Source organism: Rattus norvegicus, chromosome 6 (genome assembly GCF_036323735.1).
Source record: "Rattus norvegicus strain BN/NHsdMcwi chromosome 6, GRCr8, whole genome shotgun sequence".
Taxonomy (NCBI): Eukaryota; Metazoa; Chordata; class Mammalia; order Rodentia; family Muridae; genus Rattus; species Rattus norvegicus.
The window spans coordinates 22,182,220-22,206,825 of NC_086024.1; the positions used below are offsets into that span (position 1 = coordinate 22,182,220).

Below are 24,606 nucleotides of genomic sequence, written 5' to 3' on the forward strand. Positions count from 1 at the left end.
GTTCATACTGAGCCATCTCTCCAGTCCCTACATTGAACTGTGAACTTCAATTAAACTTTTTTTTTCTTTTTTTCGGAGCTGAGGACCGAACCCAGGGCCTTGTGCTTGCTAGGCAAGCGCTCTACCACTGAGCAAAATCCCCAGCCCCTCCAACTTTATAAGGAATGAAAGTAGTTTATCTATTTTCTAGTTGTGGATCCAGTACCCCCTTATTAAATAAGGTTTTCTCAATGAATGAAAATGTCAGCGTGGTGAAGTTTCTATCTAGAATGGCATTTCTCGGTGTGCTGTTGTTTTTCCTTTTATTTCTCTGTATAGAGGGCGGTGAATGGATCTAACTACAGCAGCTTTATGTTTATTTACAGTGGTTTTAGTGTGTAACAGCACAATCTACCCCACAGTTTACACCCCTATTTTCGGTACATTCCCGCATATTCTTAGGAATTTGAAATTTGTTATTTATTCCAATTTTACCTTATTAGTGGCTGGAAGCATTTTGGAGATTTTGACAAAGGATACCTTTTTTTTTAGGTAAGAAAAACATTTTTTTTCTATCTTATTCATAACTTTAATAAGATTTGAGTTTTTTAAAAAATGACTACTATGCTTTTGTTAGTCATTATGATGAACTCCCCATTTCTGTTTTTAAGGTTTTATAACAAAACAATTGTTTCTACATAAATATATATTGTTTATAATAAACATACATATTAAATTTTATTAATTCTAGTAGTTTATTCCCGAGAGTGCCTTGGGGATTTAGAACTAATACTTGATAAAAATACTCTTTTTCTATGTTTGATGACTCCCATCTGGTGTTAAGTAACGATCACGGGAGGCCCCATCTGCTACTGACCTAGTGGAGACGGCTTCAGCACAGCACTGGAATGTTCATGCTGCTAGCCATTCAGTCATCTCCACAGTACTCACGAAGACAGCTCCACTTTTCTTCAGAATAGCTCCTGAATCTTATCAGATGCCCTCTCAGCATCTTCTGAGGTAACTGCAGGTCACTTCCCCCGCAAAAGTTACAGCCTGGGGCTGAAGTGGTGGCTCGAACTGCTCTTGCAGAAGATCTGGTTTTGGTTCACAGCACCCACATGTGACTCCTCACATTTGCCTTTAACCCCAGCTGCAGGGGACCTGCTGCCCCCTGAGGCACCTGCACACAAACACACACAATTAAAGGTAAAAACCTTAAAACAAAGGTTGTTGGCCAGCTGGGGTACATACGTATAAAGTCCTGGCCCCAGAGCACCCCTTGGGATAAAGCCCGCTTGAGCACAATGTGTTTTCTCAGAATTGTTTTACCTATACAAGTGCATGCCTGGTGTGTGCTCAGAAGAAGGCATCAGATCCCTGCAGCGGGAGCTAAGGATGGTTGTAAGGGGACATTGGGTGCCGGGAACCGAACTCAGATCTTCTACAAGAGCAGTAAGTTCTGCTACCCTCAGAACCAGCTCTCCAGCCCCTTGGGTTTTAATATCTATATTCATGAGCCCTATTAGTCATTAGCCATTTCCTGAGGACTGGGGACATAGGCAGTGTCAGTATGTGTAATAACACTCATGAGGTCCTGGTTCTGTTCTGAGATTCATATCTTCCCCAATTTAATAGGAGTAACCAGAGGGTTCAAACACAGCAAACCATTTGGCATAATCGACTAAAGCTTCCATAGTCACCCATGGGATCTAGAAATTCTGCTTCTGGTGTTCACCCCTAAAAAGCCTACCTACATTTACCAGGAGAGATAGATGTTCTGGAATGGCAGCAGTGTTTAGCTCAGCTGCAGCACGGACAACAACCCCTCTGTCTGTTCAACACGAAATACCCAGCAGCAAGATTGAGCACTTTCTGTTTATGTGAGCAGTGGTGCGTCTCAGAGTCTACATAGAGCAGGAGAAGAAACACACTGGATGCTTCTGCTTCCAAAAGGACTAAAGTGGACAAGACGCGCTGTTGTGCTCTCTGCCCTGTCCTGAGTCCTGAGGTGTGGTCTGGCGGCTTCAGCATCTGGGGAGAAGGTGACTGAGGTGAGACAGTGCCTCCTCCCACCCAGGAAGAACCTGGGGCTGATGAGAAACGCCTTGGCCTTCCCCAGGCTCTGAGAGCAGTCTGCTTCCAGAACCGAACAGAAGCAAACATTCTCCTGTGAGGAAAGAACCCCAGGGCTTCTGGCTCCTTCCAGGAAAGTTCTTTCTAATTAGTGATTTGGCAACATTTTGTAATGGACTTCGAAATATGTTTCATATTTTCTACCCTTCGAAGCTAACCAAGTAAGGCTCATTTCACTCTGCTAATCAGAAGGTATAAATTAACACTCAGATCATTCTATCATTTTGTTCATAACTTTTTAGCTTATTTATTAAAGGAAGGGGAACGTTAGACATTTTTCTCAAGATACTGGAAAATGACTTTTACCGTATTTACTGTTAACCCATTTGGTCTGAGGAAATGCCCACATGTGAATTCTTGGTGCCTGGGTCTCTCTTTTCTGCCTAGTGTCTGACCACACCGCAGCCTAGAAGTTTCTGTGACTCGGTTCTGGCTTTCAGGGCCACGTGATTCTCAAACTGCGCATCATTCAATTAAACGTTGCTAAGGTGGTCGGTTTTATTTTCATGGTACTTGAATAATTCCTGAGGTAGATTTGGTTTTGAATCTAATATTTAACAAGTGTATGTCCCTGAGATAAGTTACACAACCTTTCTAAGTCTCTAATTTCCATTACTGCTGGGGGCATCGGTGTGGGAATTAATTGGGATAATATATGTGAGAGCAGTTGAGAGGGTCGCACGCAGGAGGGGGCTGACCTCTCGGTTTCTTTTTCCTGGCCTTGACCCTCAAAGGCCAGGAGAGCTGTTAACGGGCTGGCCCTGGATGAGAAACGTCACTGAGGAGTTTCTTTAACCAGCTGACTGAAAGCTACACTTATAAAGACTCCTTAGTTCAGAAACGCCCATGACCGGGCTGCTTCCAGGTGATTTATTTAGATACCTCACTGGAAAAGAAATCAACCCAAAGGCAAACTAACTTTTTCCATCCCTAGTATTTTTCCAGGAAATGAAGACGGTTTGTGGACAGTGCCTCACTCAGGGAAAGCTAAGAAAGTTCTTTTAATCCCTCAGTGCACTTCTTCAATCCACTGCCTGTTCATGAAAACAGGAGTTGGGAAGCACAGGCTGCGAGAGCTGCCTCGTGGACCACTTCACATCTCTTCTCAGAGTGAGCTATGTCCCCAGAATCTTTGCTTGGTCCTTCAGAGTCTCTAACACGTTGACCTCCTAAGGTAAAATTTTGCTGTAGTCAGTCCCAGACCAGTGTGTGTGTGTGTGTGTGTGTGTGTGTGTGTGTGTGTGTGTGTGTGTGTGAGAGAGAGAGAGAGAGAGAGAGAGAGAGAGAGAGAGAGAGAGAGAGAGCGGGCACCCCTAATAAGTGAGTGCAGTTGGCAAGTCACAGGTTGAGGGAGAGACTCTGATTGCACATGGCCACTCCCTGGCAGGTCACCTGCTGTTGACGTGGGCGAAACACTATAGGAATGGCAGCCATCAGAAACCTCCCAGACACCATGTGGCTGCCAGCACTTCCTAGGGCAACAGAGACCACAGTGGCTGTTGTGTGGCCAAGCTCCCTGTCACTGGGTGGCCTGCCACACTGCTGCAGGCTGGGTAGGATAAGAGACAGTGCACCCAAGGGCTCTCAGATAGCTTCTTCCTTTCACAGTAAGCATGCCAGCTCCATGTCCCTTAGGACAACACTGAAACAAAAGGAGCCAGGTGACAGGCATAGGAGTGACGGGGCCATCCGGTTGGAGAGGGTGGAGGCTCCATCTGTAAGCCCAAAGCCATCTGCTGGAAAGGGGTCTGGGAGAAGTCCCAGGTTCATGGAAGCCAGGGAGACTGAGGAGGGTTCTTTGTGAGGCAGAAGGGATTGTGGGACCCCTCTTCACCGACTGTCTCCCCTGCTGTGCTCCTCAGATCATCTCTGCTGGTCCCTCAAGGCTAGAGTCAGAGGCCAGCTGCTCCTGTGACCAATGTAGAGGTTCAGAGTCTCCAGGCTTCTGAGGCAGACAGAACCATTTCCCCTCATGCTCTATGGTGGGAGCTGGGTTTGGGAAAGGTCCCCAAGAGTCTTACACTGAAGGAAACTAGCCAAAGTCCCTGTAAAAGCTAACGTCAATTAAAAAAAAAAATTCCTCAGAGCTACCTGCTTCTAATATGCCTTGTTCTTGCAAATGTTCAGCGTCCCCTGAAATTCAAAGACGTGTATTCATTAATGAGCTATGTTTTCTTTAAAGTGATGAGAGGCCCTCTGAGTGATTTTCCTGAGGACTTTTGAGCTACTCAGAGCACACACGCATGAGTACACACACACACACACACACACACACACACACACACACACACACACACACACACACATACACACACTGGCGGTTATTCTATGAGCAACTTTAAAAGAACCTATCTGAAGAGACACAGATGTGTGTGTGGAGCTGAGGAGACCTGGGGAGGGAGAGGAGCAGGAGTGGGTTGGCGGTGGCTGGCAGGGAGGGAGACAGAAACAGTGCTGCAGTGGGCAGGGCACTCTAGTCAGGCAGCACTGAACCTGCAGTCAGGAAATGTGGACAGTTTTCCTTCCTACCTGTGTGAGCTCAGTTAACTCCCCCTCTGTGTCTCGATGTCCTCCTTGGAAAGCAAGGGGCACTCACTGAAGACATAACGAGCTATGAAAAATAATATTTGTCCCATGGTAGACTCCCAGCCGTAGTTAATGTTAAGGTCTAGGTAAAATATCAAGTCCTTGACGGAATGTTAAGGTCTAGGTGACTGTTACTTGGTCTAGCCTGGCATTTGGTGCTATTACTAATATTATAAGGAAACTTTCTCATAGGTTGTTTCTGCTGTTACTAGGAAACTTTCTCATGCCCAAGCTGATTACATATTCTGTTATTTTCTGTGCTCTTGGAAACCAATGACTATAGAAGTCAGTAGAACGGCTGTGAAGAATTAGACACAATAAGTATGGACCTGAACCAACCACCCAGTAGCACTTCCTACACCCTGTGTAAGCTTTTATGGTATTTGCTTGTATAAGCTGCCCCTGGGATGGACCCGAACAGAATACAGACACCTGCCCCAATATAAGAAATGATTTGAAATTAGACTTTCATTTTGGGTGGGGGTCGAGTAAGTTTAAGTTCCTAGGAACTGACGTCCTGGCTGGCAAGTTAAGACATAAATGTTAGACAAGTCCCCTGCCACAGTTGGATACCACAAGGAAGGGGAATGGGATGAGTGAGTGCACAACACAGACGTGCCCCTAAGGAAGCCTCTTTCGCTAAGTCCTGATCGGTGAAATGTCTTGGCACAGATGTTTGTAGATCTCAGGCTTTAGAAGCCCTATAGGATCTTGACTTAACAGCAAATCATCTCCTTGGTCTGACCTGTGGCCCTGATTGATCAGTTTTGGGATGTGGCATTCAATAAACCATCAGTTTTGGGATGTGGCATTCAATAAACCATCCCTATTTGACTGAGAGAGGCGTCTGAGTGGTTTGTGTGGCCATTCCTGGACCCCAACAGTAGGTAGACACTCAAGATCCACGTCTTCTAGAAAAAGCGTGAAAGGAGGTTTTGAAAAGCATTTCTTCAACAGCAGGGATGTTGTGTGTGTTCAATGACATGCCAAGGAGAAAGCCACTTGATTGGCCCACAGCCGAGCTTTGTAAGTGAAGCCGATGATTAGATGCCATTGTCACCCAAATGAGTGGGTTGGCGGTGGCTGGCAGGGAGGGAGACAGAAACAGTGCTGTAGTGGGCAGGGCACTCTAGTCAGGCCTCTCCCTGACGGAAGAGGCCTCTCTCAGTGGACGGGAAGTCACATGGACGGTAACCACTCAGTGGTGTTAACTTGACACTAGTACACTGCAGAATCCAGGCAGGCTCCAGATCTGCTTGTGAACAACCCAGCTGACCCTGCCGTGTTGGCTGCGGCCTACACCGGCAGCATCCCTGGAAGCTGACACTGGGCCACCAATATTTTGCCGGAAGTGCTCCTTGATGACTTCTGAGGTCTCCAGGAGGTCAAGCAGCTCTTCTACTGCAAAAAAAATGCCCACTCCAAAAACACAAATAAGGAGGTAGATGTTCTCTTGGACCACAGGGCTGGGAGGCCACCCTGGAGAATTCCATGCTGCAGCTGTCCTCTAGGATCAAGGGTGTGTTTTTTATTTATTTATTTTTTATTTTATTTATTTATTTATTTATTTATTTATTTATTTATTTTTTTCGGAGCTGGGGACCGAACCCAGGGCCTTGGGCTTGCTAGGCAAGCACTCTACCACTGAGCTAAATCCCCAACCCTGCCTGGTGCATACCTTACCCTGTGATTACCACAGCAGTTTGAAACCTCTGGGCCACTTCCCCCGTTGGTTTAAAAATGTGGCACAACTCTCCTGCTGAGGTGGGAAAGGAACTCCCTTTCATCAGTTCCAAAGGGAACAAAGGCAATGGGTAAAAATCAATAGGGTGATGTCAGGAAGTGGGTTTGCAGATGCCCGTGGATGTCAGTGGGACAACAATGAAATTGATCTCAGGTCTTGTGAACAGCATCTGTGTGGTTTCTGTGGCTTTTGGCCCCTATGGGTATATGCACCAGGGCAGCCTTTGTAGGGAATCCAGATTCCCGTTTGCCATTATCCTGAATACACGCCACTCACCTCAAGCAAGTGTGAGGCTGGAGGGGTCCCAGAAAGGAGCTATTCAAAAGAGATGTCTTTGTTAGCAGAGTCTTGGCTACCAAACCAAGTACAGCGTTGGCTTACTTGGGGCACCTTCTGCTGACAGGCCTGGTTTGTGTCAGAGGGAAGGCAGGGAGAAAGTTCAGCTCAGTATTTTTCAATTAGAGCACAGACAGATAGACAGACAGACAGGAATGAAGGGATGAAGGAATGAAAGAAGGAAGGAATTTTTGTCTTGAAATTGTGATCTTTTGATTTTGTTTTGTGTGCTGGTGGCTCAATAACTTTCCTTAGTGGGGCCCTCCTAGAGAGAGAGAAGTGGATCCTAGAACAATGATGTCTGTCTCCTGGTCATGGGAAGAGCTTTGCAGAATCAATAATATGCAACAAGCAAGAGGTTGTCATCATGGGGGGCTAAGGGTAGTGACGTGTCGTTTTAGAGAGGCAGACATTGGCTTTCTTGGTTAATACACAAGGCAGAACAAGACTCAGCCTGATGCTTCCTGGACTCCCAAAGCTTCTTAATTAAGCTGGGCCTGCCAGTGCATGCCTCTAGGCTGAGCACTTGAAAGTCTGAGGCAGGAGAATCATACATTTGAGGCCAACCTGGACTATATAATGAGACCATCTCAGGGTGGATAAAATAGGCTTGTTGAATTACAGTGGTCACTGGGTGATGGTTGCTTGGTTTTCATTTAATTTCGGCACCTGGAAGACAGAGGCAGTCAGATCTCCATGAGTTCAAAGCTAGCATGGTCTCCGTAGGCATTCTAGATCAGCCAGATGTGCATTGTGAGATCCCGTCTCAAGTGAATAAATACAAACTTATGGTTGTATAAAATGAGCACCAGCTGGGAATCTGGGTGGTCCTGCTGGGGCGCTCAATCTTGAGGTTGGTCCCTCAGTAGACGGAAGTTTCCGTTGTCTCTCAGCAGAGCTGTGAGTCTATTTCCAGAAGTTGTGGAGAGAGGTATGACAAGAAGGTGACCTATCTTACTCCTGTCCCTTATCCTGTTTCTGACACTCGGCTATGTCTCTGGCTTTGGAGATGACAAGTTACTCCAGGTTCAGCCTCCCCACCTCTTACTTGAGCTACTGTGAACTGAATTTCTGTTCTGTGCAACAGAGAGACCCCTAGTCCTCAGGGTCTCACACACCATAGCCCCACTTTTCTCTCCAGTCTCACTCGGCACCCTTGCCTAACGGCTCACACTGTGTCTCACAGCTCACACTGTGCCTCACAGCTCACACCATTGTCTCACAGCTCACACCATTGTCTCACAGCTCACACCATTGTCTCACAGCTCACACCATTGTCTCACAGCTCACACCATTGTCTCACAGCTCACACTGTGCCTCACAGCTCACACCATTGTCTCACAGCTCACACCATTGTCTCACAGCTCACACCATTGTCTCACAGCTCACACCATTGTCTCACAGCTCACACCATTGTCTCACAGCTCACACCATTGTCTCACAGCTCACACCATTGTCTTACAGCTCACACTGTGCCTCACAGCTCACACCATTGTCTCACAGCTCACACTGTGCCTCACAGCTCACACCATTGTCTCACAGCTCACACCATTGTCTCACAGCTCACACCATTGTCTCACAGCTCACACCATTGTCTCACAGCTCACACCATTGTCTCACAGCTCACACCATTGTCTCACAGCTCACACCATTGTCTCACAGCTCACACCATTGTCTCACAGCCCACACCATTGTTTCACAGCTCACACCATTGTCTCACAGCTCACACCATTGTCTCACAGCTCACACAGCCTCCTCTTTGCTCCTGTTACCTCCTTCCTTGGATACCTTTTCCATTTTTCCTTCTCCTGAATGAAATGGGGTCTTTCCATAAAGTTCAGCCCAGAAACTTTCTCCATGTTTGCCAGCCTCCTGTCACATTAGCAAAGACATGTCTGTGTGGCTGAGTGTCTCTCGTATGACCCTGTAAGCTCCTGGGTCAAGGTCTAGGTCTCATTCCTCTTATCAATCCTTTTGCCTGGCATGTCATGGGCGCTAGCAATGTCTATTAAATGAAAATTAAATCTGATCACACAAGAAGGATTTTCGTCCTCAGGGATGAAAATGGAAGGACCAGTGGAGCCCTGAGGTAGAGCCCTGCAAAGGACTTTTGTCCTAGAAACACAGTGAATGTGCTACGTAGTAAGGGACCTGAGAAGGACATGAGGACAGTAAAGGAAAGCAACTAGAGAAGAATTAGACTCTCTCTCATCCATCCTATTTCTTCTAGAAACGCCTGCCTCTGCTTCTACGTGTGCCATTGGGTCGGGCACCATCATCCGATGTCTCTCTCAAGTGACCCAAATGCCAATGTTTCATTTCCTTGAGTTTGTGTCCACGGTAATGCTTGTGTCCTCTAATGAGAAGGGATCACAGGAGTCTGTGGAGAGTAGCAGGTCAGGAGAGAGCCTGCGTCTCTCTGAGCAAGTCAGAGAAAGCTCTGAAGGGGAGCTGGCATTTAGACTGACACTTGAAGGATGGGTAAGAGTTCTATCAACCCTGCAGGGACTTCGTGGGACTGTGGGCAACAGATCAGGGTGGTCAACCTGAAGAAGTGAGAGCAGGGTGGCTGGTCAGATAACCAGGGAGAGTGATGGAGAAAGGGGTGTTTGTATCAGACATTTCACACTCTTCTCAGTGTCCCTGGTAATAGTCCGGAGAGTGTACCTGATGGTATTATAGGTGCCATCTTACTGGAGTTTCCAGCTGACTGGAGAATGTCTGATGCAGCCACTTCGGTCATCTTATGTCACTGTCATTAGAAGCACGGTGGGCTGGAGTCTTAGTTACTAGACGTTCTTTGTTTCCTAGTTTCAGAGGTTTCAGCTAACAGTCATCTCTCCTGTCTCTGGGCTGTGGTGAGGCTGAACATCACGGTGGAGCAAAGCATCATGGAGCCTGGGAAGCAAAGAGACAGAGAGAGGCACACCTCATGACCTACCTCTACCAGTTAGGCCCCACTTCCCAACCATGACACCAGATTATAGATCCGTCATCAGATTAGCCTACTGATTAGTTCAGAGCCTTGTGATCCAATCATCTCTCCTTGATTGGAGCCATGAGCTGGGGACCAAGCCTCTCACACAGGAGTCTCCGTGGGGACTGTTCATACCCAGGCCATATTATCATACACCGAGTCCATGGCTTTGGACAGCACCATGCCCTAGAGGAGTGGTTCCCAAGGAACCCCTTTGGGGGCCACATGTCAGATATCCTACATATCAGATATTTACATTATGATTCAAAACAGTAGCAAATTCAGAGTTATGAAGTAAGCAGTGAACATAATTTTATGGTTGTGGGGTCATAGGTTTATAGGTTGTGAGGAACCATAATAAAGGGTTGCAACGTTTGGAAGGTTGAGAGCCACTGCCTTAGAGGAATGGTCTTTAATTCCAAATAAGAAGACTTCCCCAGCGAATGGTAGAGGCAAGTTCATATGTGCAGTCCTGACACAATGCTTAGTTTATGACAGTCACTGTTGGGCATAACTACCATTTTATTTCTAATGAAATTCTTTGTAATGGCTAGTCACGCATTCAAGGCATAACCCCATGATAGTAATTATAGATTTTTAATTCATTTGTCTGTGCTTAGCACTGGACTACAATTTCCCCAAAGACACCGGCTGAATAAATGTCTCGTCCCGAGGCGATTTAACTCATCCTTTCAAGAATATTTCCTTCTTACTCATGTAGATATTGTAATCTAATGGGAGACCTTCATGGGACTTTGACTGGAAAATTACATTATTTGAAAACTTTTAAGCTGAAAAAAGTTTCTCGGACACAGGAAGATTGTCTTTTCTGTAAACTTGCACTGGTCCCCGAGACAGCAGATGAGGATGATGGACTTGCCCTGTTCAAAAAGGGTTATTTAAAGAGCCAACCGAAACAGAAGTATCTGAACTTTTTCAGTATGAACCAATCTTTTTTTTTTTCAGCTCCTTGCTGCAAAGCTTTCAACCTTAGCAAACAAACTTCTGCCAGGGGTTGTCAGTTTCTCAGAAGTGGGAAAATTAGGTGGAATGGAGTTGAGATGGCATGGGTACCAGAGAAGCTTGTGCTCATTTCTCTGAGAGAAAAGGTCAGCATACATGTGTATGTGTATGTGTATGATGTATATGTATATGATGTATATGTATATGTATATGTACATGTGTGTGTATATATGTATATGTATATGTACATGTGTGTGTATATATGTATATGTGTATGTGTATGTATATGATGTATATGTATATGTATATGTACATGTGTGTGCATATATATATATTTCCTGTTAAGAACACATTGTGAAAGGTACAGTTGCTTTAAGAGATTGGCTGGAGAGCCTGGGGTCTCTAGAGAGTGAGGCGAAATGCAGACCAGAACAGCAGGAGTGTGCAGGTCTTAACTCCCAGCAAAGCGTTGCCAAATGAGTCCCCACCCCCAACATACCTTCTCTCCATATCTGCACACTTTGCTTCTTTGGTTCTGACTGTGTCTGAATGACTGATTCTTGGGTTTTCAAAGTCATCCTGTCTCTATGGCACTGGGTGTGGCTTGGGTTGCCATAGTGGTGTTGAAGCCAATCTCTCTCCATTGCCACCCCTACCCATGTAATTCCATCACCCCCAAGATCTGGATCTCCCAACTACTCTGTGCACACTCAACCACGCTCTCCATCAGACTCCTCTTTGGCCAAGCTGGCAGAGGACATAGCCCCTCACTTCGTTTGTCCCCACTGCTTCTTCCAAACGTTCATCCCCTGTGATGGTTTGTATATGCTCGGCCCACAGAGTGGCATCATTAGAAGGTGTGGGCTTGTTGGAGTAGATGTGGGCTTTAAGATCCTCACCCTAGCTGCTGGAGGCCAGTCTTCTGCTAGCTGCCTTCAGAACAAGAGATGGAACTCTCAGCTCCTCCAGCCCCATGTCTGTCTGGACGCTGCCACCCTCCTACCTTGATGATAATGGACTGAACCTCTGAACCTGTAAGGCTACTAAATGTTGTCCTTTAATAAGACTTGCCTTGGTCCTGGTGACTCTTCACAACAGTAAAACCCTGACCAAGACATTCCCTTTAGCTCTCTTGGTTGTAGTCTTGTTCTGTGAGTGCTGTCCCCTCACAGAACCTTCTATCAATGGCTGAAAATACCATAGCTACTATCACTATTTTCCTTTCAATCTGACTCCTGTCATCATTTCTGCTGATTTGAACATATGCACAGACAAGTCTGATGACATCGGAGCTTCATAGCGTCTTCACGTCCTGAAGTTCTTTCCTCTATCCAGCACACACCCGTAATTGTTGGCACCACATAGTCAGTGGCCCATTCAGAAGAAGTGTCATTTCTCCATCTAAATACATATACACACATATACACCTGCCACTCAGGTGACTGTCATGGTTCATCTTCACCTCACTGGACTTGGAATCCCCTAAGAGGTGACACCCTTCGAGGGAACTTCCGGAGGGGTTTAAGTTGGAGGGAAGACAGACCGTGAGTGTGGGTGGCATCCTCCCTTGGCTTGGGGTCCCAGGCTGAGTAAAGGTGAAAAATGAGGAAGCAAGCAGGATCTCCTCTCTCTGCGTCCTTTCTAAGGACACAGTGTGAGTAGCCACCTTACACTCCTGGTGCCTTGCTTTCCCACCACAGTGGGCCACATACCCTCTCATTAACCCTTTGTGAACTTTTCTGTCAAAAGCAAAGAAGCTTTTGACAGGCATTTATCACAGCAATAAGGAAAGAAATATCGATGGCTGTCTTAGTGTTTTACTGCTGTGAGCAGACACCATGACCAAGGCAAGTCTTTTTTTTTTTTTTTTGTTCCGGAGCTGAGGGCCGAACCTAGGGCCTTGTGCTTGCTAGGCAATCACTCTACCACTGAGTGAAATTCCCAACCCCCCAAGGCAAGTCTTATAAAGAACAACATTTAATAGCCTTACAGGTTCAGAGGTTCAGTCCATTATCATCAAGGTGGGAGCACGGCAGTATCCAGGCAGGCATGGTGCTGGAGGAGCTGAGAGTTCTGCATCTTGATCCAACTGCAAACAGGAGAAGACTGGATTCCAGGCAGCTAGGAGGAAGGTCTTTCAAAGCCCACCCCCACAGTGACACACTTCCTCCAACAAGGCCACACCTCCAACAGTGCCATTCCCTGGGCCAAGCAGATTTAAACCAGGAAGGATCATCTAATCTGGGGTAGTTTTTTCCTGCATGAATGAAGGTACTGAAACATTAAAATTACATTATTTTTTTTAAAAAAATGCTCATTTACTGGTGACAATCTTTTTTTGTTAAGACCCCTGGAAAATAATTGGTTTTTTATATCCATGGATTCAACCCATCTTGGATAAGAATATTAAAAAAAAATTCTGTCAGCACTGAATATTTGCAAGACATTATTTTCTCCAACAATACAGTAGTATATAATTTAAAATTTTATGCCCCATGCATATGTATTCACACATGTAGGATATATATGTGGAGAGGAGTACATGCATATGTATGTGCATAGAGGCCAGAAGCTGATGTGGATGTCTTCCTTAATTTCACAATACCGTATACATTGAGATAGTCTCTCATGTGGACCTGGACCTCAACGACTCAGCCAGAGTGTCTATTCTGCTTCTTACAGGTGTCCTGTCTCTACAACCCATGTCCTGGGATTAGAAACCTGATGCCACACTTAGTGGCATTTATTTCAGGACTGGGGATCTGAGCTCTGGTCTTCATGCTTGTGTGACAAGTACTTTACCCACTGAGCCATCTCCTCAGCTCCATGAAATACGCATTTACATCATATTAGGTATCATAACTAATCTAGATATAATGTATACGGGAGAGAGGATGTGCAGAAATCATATGCAAATGCTATAGTGTTTAATATAAAGGCCTTAAACATCTGAGCATTTGGAACTCATGGGGAGAGTTTTACAAACACCAAGCCAGCACCTTTGTGTATGTTCTCTTCGTGGACAAAGACAGTCAGAGTGATTGCTCCCCGTCCTTCTGTAGTTTAATTAGTCTTAGCTGAGTCTGCCGCTTATAGAGCATCCATGTAATTCCATGAGCAAACTCCTCCAGAAAAAACTGTTTTCATACTTTGAAATTTGGAAGCAAAAATGTTTGCGATTGGTTTTCAAAACAAATTTTATGGTTAGGAGACTTAAATTGCTGATACCTTTTAATAGATTCTTTACTGTGACCCAGAAGTTAAGTGGTGTGTGTGTGTGTGTGTGTGTGTGTGTGTGTGTGTGTGTGTACTGTGTGCTCAGCCACATAGGCACATATAGAAGCCAGAAATTGATATCAGGATGTTTCCTCAGTGGCTTTGCTAACATATTATTGTGATCATCTCCCCCTGAATATGGAGCTGTTTTGACCACCAGGTGAGTGAGCCCCTAGGAGCTGCCTGTGTCTACTCTGCTGCTAAGGGTAGAGATGTGTGACCATCCATTCACCTTTTCAGTGGTTGCTGGGAAGCCAAACTCAGGTCCTCCTACGTGCACAGCAAGTACCTTACCCACTGAGCCATCTCCCAGCCCAGACCACATTAGGTTTAACTGGTGTTGTATTGTGTGTGGGTGTAAAGACATTTGGTAAGCTTAGTGTTGAAGTGGAAATTGATTAATCCACTCTAAAGTCCAAAATGTTTTGTATTTGTGAATGAAAGACACACACACACACACACACACACACACACACACACACACACACACACACACACACATAGAGCCCATTTTTAATATGCCCTAAACAGCTCAACAGTCGGGTCACTCCCAAACTTCCAGGTTGCTAATGCCTCCCCTCCGATATCCCTCAATTATTCCTACTAAAATCTATACTTCATGTCTGTTACCCCAGACTCAGTCAGGGGAGTGGGCCTGGGCCGCTCTCCCCTGATTCTTATGTGGTTGTATGCGTCTCCCGAAGCTTTCAGGCTTCTCAGGCCGGGAACTTCTCCTCCCCTGCAATGGTGATTCTTTCTCCCTTGTGTCCCTTGCCCAGGAACCTCCAAGTCCTGCCTTTGTTTCCTTGCCCAGCATTGGCCACCAGCAACTTTCTTTACCAATTAGAATCTACTGGGAACAGGGACTGTCAGCGTCTCACAAGCCAGTGTGCGATTCTCGGGTAAATTGGGAACGCAGTTAACATAATATAACTGATAGACCAAACCCACAACATAGTCTAAGTCCCACTTGCTGGATAATAGCCTCAATTTATAACATAAAAATGTCGCACACCAAAATTAACCAGACCCAATGTCTGATGTGATGTTTTTATTTATTTGCAAAACTTCTTACTTTATAAAGAATTCAAAATTAAAAAAATATTAATGCAAATATTTGGCCCAGGTGTTGACATGGGAATTGCTTTCTTGCTTCTAGCCAGAGCATCAGTCGACATATTGTAAAAAAAAAAATTCATTTGTTTTTATTTTATATGTACAAGTATGCATGTGTGTATCTGTTCACTACAGGCAGGTCTGATAGCCTTGGAGGTCACAGAGGACAATGGATCCTCTGCAGGCTGGAGTTACAGATGGTTGTGAGTTGCCTCAGAGGTGCTGTCAATGAAACCCAGGTTGTCTGTAAGAGTGTCTCGTGCTCAGGATGGCTGAGCCATTTCTCCAGCACAATACATAATTTCGTAAAATAAAATAAAATGTAGTCATCTTTTTTAAGGAACCTTCTGAATATTTTTAAAGTTCTGGGGTTAAAAGCAAGCACCCTCTGCATGTTGGTCAAGTATTCCATCACTGAGCCACACCCTACTCCTTCCGGTTCTGTGTTTATTTTATATTCTGAGACAGGGCCTCGTTAAATCGACTAGTCAGGCCTCGAACTTTGTGAGCCTCCTGTCCCAGTCTTGAGTAGCTGGGATTAGAGGCATGCACTCTCCTGTCCATCTCTGAATCCTCCCTTGCATGCTCTGCATCTGTATTTTACGAGCTAATAGATGTGTCCTTGGGTGAGGACGTGACCATGAAGCTCAATCAGGCTCCTCCCACTTCACTTCCGGTTTGTTCTGTTTTGTTTTGCAAGAAAAGGAACAGTGAAGTATGGCCTCATGACGAACATCACGTGATTAGAAAATGTCCACGCAATTCTTTGAAACATTTATTTAAGCAGTTCCCACATTCTCAGGACAAAAAAGAAAAAAGGAAAAAAAAAAGGGAGAACACAATAAAAAGAAACTTATGGACAGTTATAGAGTTCTAATGAGAAACGTAAACAAACTTCCCATAAACGCTCAATGCTTTCCTGTCATAGGAGCTGTACCCTCCCTCCTCTGCTGTCATAGGAGCTGTACTCTCCTCTGGATACGTATTTAGAAAACAACTGTGGAAATGTGGACTCTTCAGCACACACAAGGCGATGCAGGATTTGAACCCAACCTGAGAGCTGACAGTCAGCCTTTTGACTGGTAGGTTCTGAAGCATTTACACCACCAGTGGCAGAGTAATAACACCCAGTGCATTTTCCCAAGCTCTCTCGGAGCCATCCCTCGCCCCCTCATCCCCCCAACCCCAAATACGGACCATGCCGGGGATGGTCCCAAGGATCAGTGAGACAGCATTTGCTGTTCTGTCTGCTCCCAACTCAGTTTCGAGGCTGCGAGTTGAACTCTGTACAGATATTCCGGATGATCCTGGGGACGAATTTGTAGAGGTTGTCAAACTCATCCACGAAGAAGGAGTGGTCCCTGGCAGGGTGCGTGGCAATTACCTCCAGCTCGTCCTGAGCAGCCCATGCGATGCCTATTGCGTAGGTGATCACCCCTGTGGAGACGAAAGATGGCGTGAAGCGAATGCCCCCAGGCATTGTTTCCTTCTGGGCACCCCAGACCAGAAATGTGCCAAGGAAAACGAATTCAAGAACCCCAAGGAGTCCTCTAGTTTCTAGAAATAAACAGTGTGACCAGTTATTTGACAAACACTTTGACTATCCACACTGTAGCACCAACCACGAATGAATGTAGCTGTTGTCCTAAGAGTTTATAGTCTTTTGGCCTTATTTTAACCTAGGGTCTTTTATAGCCATAATGAAGAGAGAGGTGGCAACAGGGCCATCCTGGTTCAGAATGGACTCCTAATTCAATGCCACTGGGTCCTCAGAAGCTCAAGAAAGGCCTAGCATCTCAACCTTTTCCTGCTGCTTGTGGTTCAAGATATAGAACTCCCAGCTCCTTCTCTCCAGCACCCTGTCTGCCTGCACACTGCCATGCTTCCCGCCATGATGATCACGGACTGGACTGAGACCGTAAGCGAGCCCCAATTAAATGTTGTCCTTTATAAAAGTAGCCATGGTCATGGTGTCTCTTCACAGCAATAGACTGACTGTCATGACAAAAATAGTATTTTTCATCTAAGTATTGTGGCACATACTTATAATCCCAGTGCTTGGAAGGCTGAGGCAGGAGGATTTTGTGTTTGAGGCACGCCTGAGTCAGATAGAAAAAATCTCCCTGAAAAAAACAAAATCAGAAAACAAAAATCAAAACAAAAATGAACATTCGCTTTCCATATTACATTTTAAAAAGCATTATTGGTCTATAAAAGTTACGAACACAATTTGGAGTCAACAAAGCTAGGGGTTTGACATCTTCCATAAAGCGAGGAATCAACTTCCCCCTTTGCTGCTTTCTGCCGGTGTGGAAGGGGCGTTAGCGGACACTGTGTAAAAGAAAGAGTTACTGTTCCATCGCTTGCAGGCTCTGGGTACTTGAGGAGCCACTAAGCAGAATCCTTTTGATTCTGTGTCCTCTTCTCAGAGACCCTATGCTGTTTCTACCTCTTCCTGTGGTTGTGAACACTAAAAAAGAAAAGAAGAAAGAAGAAAGATCTGTTTATGTGTATGAGTTTTGTCTGTATGTACATGTATTCATGGAAGGTGCCCACAGAGATCAGAAGAGGGCGCCCAATCCGGAACTGGAGTTCCTGATGATTGCGAGTCACCGTGTGGTGCTGGGGATGGAAGTCAGGCTCTCTGAAAGAACAGCAAGAGTTTCTAACCAGTGTGCTACCCTTCCAGTTCCCTGTGGATGTTTTCTTAAGTCACAGGGATGTTTTCTTAAGTCACAGACAAAAACAATACATAAAAGGGCGGTTCCAGGGGGGTTGGGGATTTAGCTCAGTGGTAGAGCGCTTACCTAGGAAGCGCAAGGTCCTGGGTTCGGTCCCCAGCTCCGAAAAAAAGAACAACAACAACAACAAAAAAAAAAAAAAAAAAAGGGCGGTTCCTCCCTGTGCACCAAGGACACTGGTCCTCCCGCCTTTTCCGAGATGCCTCTGGGCCCGCGTTTATAGCAGGAGTGCTCACCCTTCTGGTAGGCAGCCATGGCTGGGATCCGCACGTCATCGTAAGACCTGCCGTCGGTGATAAGGATCATTACCTTCCTCTTGTTCGGTTTGGACTTCTTGAAGAGTTGTTCGAGGGCATACTGGATGGCAGCCCCTGTGCTGGTGCCCCCGCTCCAGTACCCCACCCTCCTGATGGCACTGAGGACGTCGGCTTTGCTGTTATACTTGTCGAACCCGAATTCCAGCCGCTGCTCATAGGTGTACTGCACGGCCCCGATGCGAGTGTCGGTGTCTGAAATCTCAAACTCCTTGCTGAGGTTGGCCACGAACTGCAGGACCGTGCGGAAGTTGCTTGTCCCCACGCTGCTTGAGCCATCAATGACAAAGCCTATGTCGGCAGAGTTTAAACAGGTCTTGCTGCAGGCGAGGCGGTCAGTGTCGCAGACTCGCTTCACCAGGGGCTGCACGGTCTTGTGCAGGCTGAGCCAGCTCTGCACGTTGAAGGAGTAGAAGCCATTTGTTCTGCACACTGCCTGAAGAGAGGAAGGAAGGATCTAGTCCAGATCAGAAGTCAAGTCCTTCAGCCTGCCAACAACACCCTTCACCACCAGGCAGGCTTTTTAGGGCTCTACTTCCGGTATTAGAGCACCCTTCAGAACACCCTTTCTATATTCCAGTTTCCTGGCTGGGTACCACTGAGGTCAAGACCCCTCCAGAACATCTGGCCTCACCCCCTTCCTCCCCTCAGCTGGGACCCTGTCTCAGCGAAAAATGGTCCAGTGGAGATGTGCAGTGTTGGCTTTAGTTTTATATTTATACCTCCACTGGCTTCTCGACTCATTGGCACTGGAAGCCAGCCGTATTGTAGCTTTGTGGGTACCAACCATCGCAGGGGATGGCTAAATGAAGCTATTGTTCTCATACACAAACAGGATGCTTCCAGGGCAGCCCTGTACTCTGCCAGAAGGCATTCAGAGTCACCGAGGGGTCACGTGTGTTGGAGTCACACTCGATGGCCCTACAGTCCCTTAATTGGTTGCCACAGGAGCCCCTCATCACAGAGCAGAGGGCCAGCTGTGAAGAGACGTCTCTGAGTCCCCGAGAACTGGAGCACCAGAATAAACTCAACGTTTTGCCTGCCACAGAACCCTGCCTCTAGGCAAATGAGTGTTTATTTATCTGTGACCAAGCTTGTTCCAGAAAACAAAAGACCCCGAGCAAGTTGGTTAGATGTTCTTAGAAGTGATTAGGCTCATGTCCCAAAAGCGGGTCATCACTCTTCATCCTACTAATCTCTGGGGACCTGGTGGGGTCAGACTTGGTGGCTACAAATGAACTTGGATAATGGCAAAATTAGTTTAAGCAAGAAGTAACACGTTTTTCCCGGGAAATGTTTTTTATTGATTGAAAACACCTAAACGGGGTTCGTGAAACTTTCCACAGCCTAGGTAGATGGATGCTAGGTAGACAGAGCTGAGTTCTGACTAGTGGGTGGAGAGGAGTCCCACAGATAACCTGTTTAAAGTCACAGCGAGACGGTGGTGGTGCCAACTGTGGGTGGGACACGGTTTGGCAGGAACACAGTGTGTATGTGGAGGTCACAGCAAGCTGACCAGGAAGGGAGGTTGGCCTTCACTGCAGAGTGCCTTAGCTATAACAGGTAATGGGGAAGGATTTGGATCAAGGACCCCAGAGTACTGGCAGGAGTAAACTGGGGAGACTCCAAAAGGGAACGGACCAGTGACAGAGTGCTGTCTCAGATCTCGGGTGGTTTAGGCCTGATTAATAGCAGAGGGTGAGAGCTGTGATGTGGGTATCAGGGGATAATTCTGGGATGCCACTGGCCTTGGGCCCTCCAGGAGGAGCAGAGGAGTATGACCGTTCTGATCTGGGAGTGTAGAATTCCTTTGTTTTGTTTGTCAGATTGATTGGGTTCACTTGTAGTGTGTGTGTGTGTGTGTGTGTGTGTGTGTGTGTGTGTGTGTTACATATACATATATGTAAGCCCATGTGTTTATGTGTGTATAGGATGTGTAGACTTCTTTGCAAGCCTGTGTGTGTGTGTGTGTGTGTAAAGTCTGCCTGGCTGTTTGGGTCCTCTGATGCTGTGAAAGGAACAAGGGGACGTTTAAGTGACAGTTTGGAGACACTGCTCTTCCCCTCTGCTTGCAAACTGCTGGCTCTGAAGTGAGAATAAAGTTTGGCTTTGAAAGGACAATTTCAGATTCCCCAGGGGAGGCCCCACTACATGCTTATGAGTTTTGAGAACATTCCAAGGCCCTAGAAAGCAGCTCTGAGGTCATGAGAACATTTCAGAGTGCAGCAGATCCTGTGCTGGACCGGCTGCCGGGACACTCCCCATAACTGGACAGCTATGTACCTTGCTGGCAAAATTGGGCTCCACCACATGCTGCTTCTCCCTTTCAGCAGCCCCTTCGACGGTGACAAAGAAGACATTGATCCCCGACTCTCTTGCAACTCGTGACACCTCTTCTATTTTGTCTGTGGGCCCGCCATCCACCAGGACCACAGCCACATTGGGAGCACCACCCCTGTTTCCATTTGCTTTGGAAAAGAAGTTCTTGGTTACAAAGGAGATGGCGCGGCCTGGAAGAAGAAGAAGAAGAAAATTTGTGCTTGAAATGATAGTGGTAATGGTAACAGGTCACAGCAGTACAAAGAGGTCTAGAAAAGCATACTCATTCAGCCCCAAGTGTTGTGTGTGTGATATATATATATATATATATATATATATATATATATATATATATATATGTGTATATACATATACATATACATATATATATCACATATACACAGTACAGCCATCACAGTCTCTCCTTGACTTCATTTTTAAGCCCAGAGCTTCTAATTGCCTCTTGTTTAGAAAGAGAACGTTTTAGGGTCCAGAGGAGAAAGACTTCCATGAGATCCAAAGGGCCCCTTAGCTGACCTTTTCTTATTAGGCCCCTAAACAAGGCCATACTGTGTCTGAGAACAGGGATGGGAGGAGCTGATTTGGAGTGACATTAGCCTCATTCTGGCCCTTCACAGCCCGAGTGGGCCTAGTGCTATAGCTGTTGAGTGAGGGGCTGTTATCCATGACTAGTGATGTCCTTTCTCCAATCCTAGAGCAAGGACACAGGTCTGGCTGCCTGTGGGTAGGATTTCCCTCCTAGGAAGGGACATGCTGGGTTCAAGCCCTAGCTATGACAGGTCAGCTCTGTAGGTCACTCACGGTCCTGGGACCTAGAGTTCCAGGCCAACAGTTTCCTTCATCGAGTCTGAGTGCCACAGACATGAAGAGTAATGGAGTCTCAGGCATTCTCATGTGTGTATTTTACACTGTGTAAGGGTCTCGGGTTCAACCTACTGCTCCAGTTTTGAATAGCTCTTCTAGTTTTTTGTTTTGTTTTGTTTTGTTTTGTTTTTTTTGTTGTTGTTGAATGTCCTAGGTCCTCCTGAGCATACTGAGATGATGACTGACTGCTTTCGAGTTAGCATGACTCTTAACTGAGAATCTATGAATCCTAGTATAATATATATGAGGTGTTTGTGTGTATGTGTGTGTGTGTGTGTGTGTGTGTGTGTGTGTGCGCGCGCGCGCGCGCGCATTTGTCTATAAGAATATGTAAAAGGCCACAGTTTCCAGGAGATTCCCAGGTGGGTTCTCATTTCAGTTACAGTTCAATTCATCTTGTTTAGACTTTAGCATTAACATCATTTCACTCAGCACTTCCGGGTTTGGTCAGCATCCTGGCTCCCCTGGCTGTTTCACTGTCAATTGAAGGCAACAAACAGGTGGTTACATTCCAAGCTGCTACAGAAGCATCTTGGACAACCGTGTGAACTGGCTGCAGAGATCCCGTTGTTAATGGAAAACCACGGCTGTTGAGAACTCAAGGCTCTAAAGTCCCCAGCAGTCTCTCCAGGATAATATTAAGCACCCGTAGCAAAATGCATGCGTTGTAAGAAGAAGCCGTATGATTTCACACGAGCCCATGAATCTTAAATATGGAGGCAGGCTGGAGTGAATCAGAGCCTTGCACACATTCCCTTCACCTTCAAGGCTGAGGTTGGAAAGCTGCACTACCCATAGTCCTTTGTGCCTTATGCTTCCCAGCCTCTTTTTAGTTCCCTAAGCTGATGCATTTGATCCAGGCTTAGAAGACGAAAGCCAAGCAAGGACCGTTACTTTGTTTCTGCTACTACTTCTGCCGAGGAGACTGTGGTGTATTTGGTGTCTCTGCACTGGGATTGGATGGTGGTTCTGAAGGCGTTTTTTTTTTTTTTTTTGTTGTTGCTGTTTGTTTTTTAGTGAGAATGGGGAGCGTAGGGCGTGGTGCTGGAGCTGTGTGCTGGCATCATGGCAGCACTCGGGATGGAGCAGGTTCATGAAAAGGCCTTGTTGACAGAAATTGAAAACTGGTTTTCTGGTCTTGGAAAAGATAACAGTGCCTTGAGAGGTCGTTTTAAACACTCTGCTGCATTTGCTTCCTTAGTCCTTTCTATCCTCCTCAGACCAAATCCCCATGTGCCTCAGTTACTACGTTCACTGAACCCCTGCAGGATCCAGAGGCAGAGGGAGAGCATCTCACTCTCTGAAAAGGTTATACCTGGGTTAGGAAGCCTCTCTGACCTCATCGGGGGAGCTGAGTGCCTTGCCAGGCTCTTCTCATTGAAAACCCGAGTGTATAATGATGAACTGTTGTGCAGTCCCCTCTCGTGCTTATGAGGCAGGTGATGTGGATTTACAGACACGGATCTGGGGACTGTTAGTGGCTACTTCGCATTGCACTGTAGCGAAGGATTATGCATTTGCCAAATCCTCTGGTCACTTCCAGAGGTAAGGAGAGGGAAGACGCTCGTTTTCCAGACTCTCTCTAACTTCAGGGATGCTCTGTGGAATTTAGTTCTGCTCACTGCTTTCCCCTACACAAGCTACTGTAACTTACACTTGAATTTCTTTGGCCTTAAGGGGTTGGAAGTTCCATAAAGCACAACCAACCTTCCTTCCAGTCTTTGGGCTTGGCTGGTGTGGGAACATCCCCCTGCTCCAGCCTCCTCTGGGTAAACAGGTAAAATGGAACTTCTCTGGAGCTGTTCTAGTCCTCCACTGAGGACTAGAGGTTGAACTTCTAGTGGTATCCACCACTCTGAAAGTTCAGACACTGCAGGAGACTCATTTTTCAAACATGGGACTCACCTCTTCGAAAAGACACCACTACAACAACTTTGTTGGGAACTAGCTATCCCTGAAGGACCTCCTGAGTGGAACTGGTGATAAAATTTAGTACTAACTGGTTGGCAGCTTATAGGCCAGCCATGAAGTAGCCACAACAGCTGTCCTGCTTGGCCTGAGGAATGTGACTGCAACCAAAGACCTGGATGGGAAGGAAGTCTGAGGCCCAAGCGTTTTGACCATTTTGTACCGGAATCCATGGTAATACATTAGGAAAGATACAGAGGCTGTGTGTCACTTCTTGATGGGTTATTTTTTCCACCTCCTCCAATATAGAATATTATAAGACAGCCACATAGAAGGTGCACCATGGTAACAAGGAAGAATTACTCGAATCTGGGTCACATACCTACATTAGAAAGGCCTCCTCTCTGGGTAATTTTCTCTATAGCTGTCTTCAGATCTTGAGAATTCATGTGAGTTTTAAGGTTAAACTGGGTAGCAGGGTTGTCTCTAAAGAGAACAAGAAATGAAATTTAGCTAGAAAGTTATTCCCTCTGGAGGAAGGCAGATATCACGGTGGATTCCTCCATGCACAAACAAGATAGCTGAGCGACAACACCAGACACAGTGTCCACAGAGGACAAGGGGATGAGACAAGGGAACCCAGGGTCCTCCACAGGGAAGGGAGGGACAGCAGACCACTGGGGACAGGCTTGGAAGGTTGAGTTCTACTTTTGGCTGTGCTACGTCATGGCTCTGTGGTCTTTTTGCTTCTTCTTAGAGCAGGGAGAAAAGCTCTCTTCAGTTTACTTCCTTGGTGATGCACTTGCCTTTTCTTGATTTTTTTTTCTTTTGCTTGACAACATCTTACATGTATATGTCCATATAATGTGTTCGGACCACCTTCCCTCCTAGCCTCTTCCTCTCCTCCCCCTCATTGCCACCCACACCTCGGCTCCCAGATTAATGACTTTGGGGTTGGTTTTGTGATCCATTTGGCTCAATTAGGGCCACTGTGTGAGCGCTAGGTTGGAGATGTGTACTATATGGTGGGGTCTTCAGAGAGAATACAAGTCAGGATAATGATTTCTCCATTTACAGGATCTCTCAGTCTAGCTATGTAATCCCCAAACCATCTAAGTCTCTGGGTTCCAGCTTCTTTACAGAGATAAAAAACAGCATCATAACAGTCACACTGCTAACATCCAGTGGGATTCTATCCTAAGAAGGGGAGCAGTGAGTTCTCAATGTCTCCTGATTAGACCCTCTCCAGGAAGGGTCTCAGCTGTTAGCCATGCCCTGTGCAACCAGAGAGCCCCAGCTGTTAGCCATGCCCTGGGTACCCCCTAG

General features: G+C 46.2%; 1 protein-coding gene across 2 annotated transcripts in view; it reads right to left on the minus strand.

The window, feature by feature from the left end:
* Window positions 1-15,875: 15,875 nt before the first annotated feature.
* Window positions 15,876-24,606, minus strand: part of Vit (vitrin) — a 119,664-nt gene continuing 110,933 nt past the window's right edge. For both annotated transcript variants that reach the window (XM_008764427.4, XM_039113076.2), the window contains 4 exons: window positions 23,663-23,766; window positions 20,452-20,678; window positions 18,091-18,604; window positions 15,876-16,550 (listed from right to left, as the gene is read on the minus strand). In XM_008764427.4, the coding sequence (XP_008762649.1) occupies window positions 16,372-16,550; window positions 18,091-18,604; window positions 20,452-20,678; window positions 23,663-23,766 (1,024 nt within the window). In that variant the 3' untranslated portion in view covers window positions 15,876-16,371. The remainder of the gene's footprint in view (window positions 16,551-18,090; window positions 18,605-20,451; window positions 20,679-23,662; window positions 23,767-24,606) is intronic.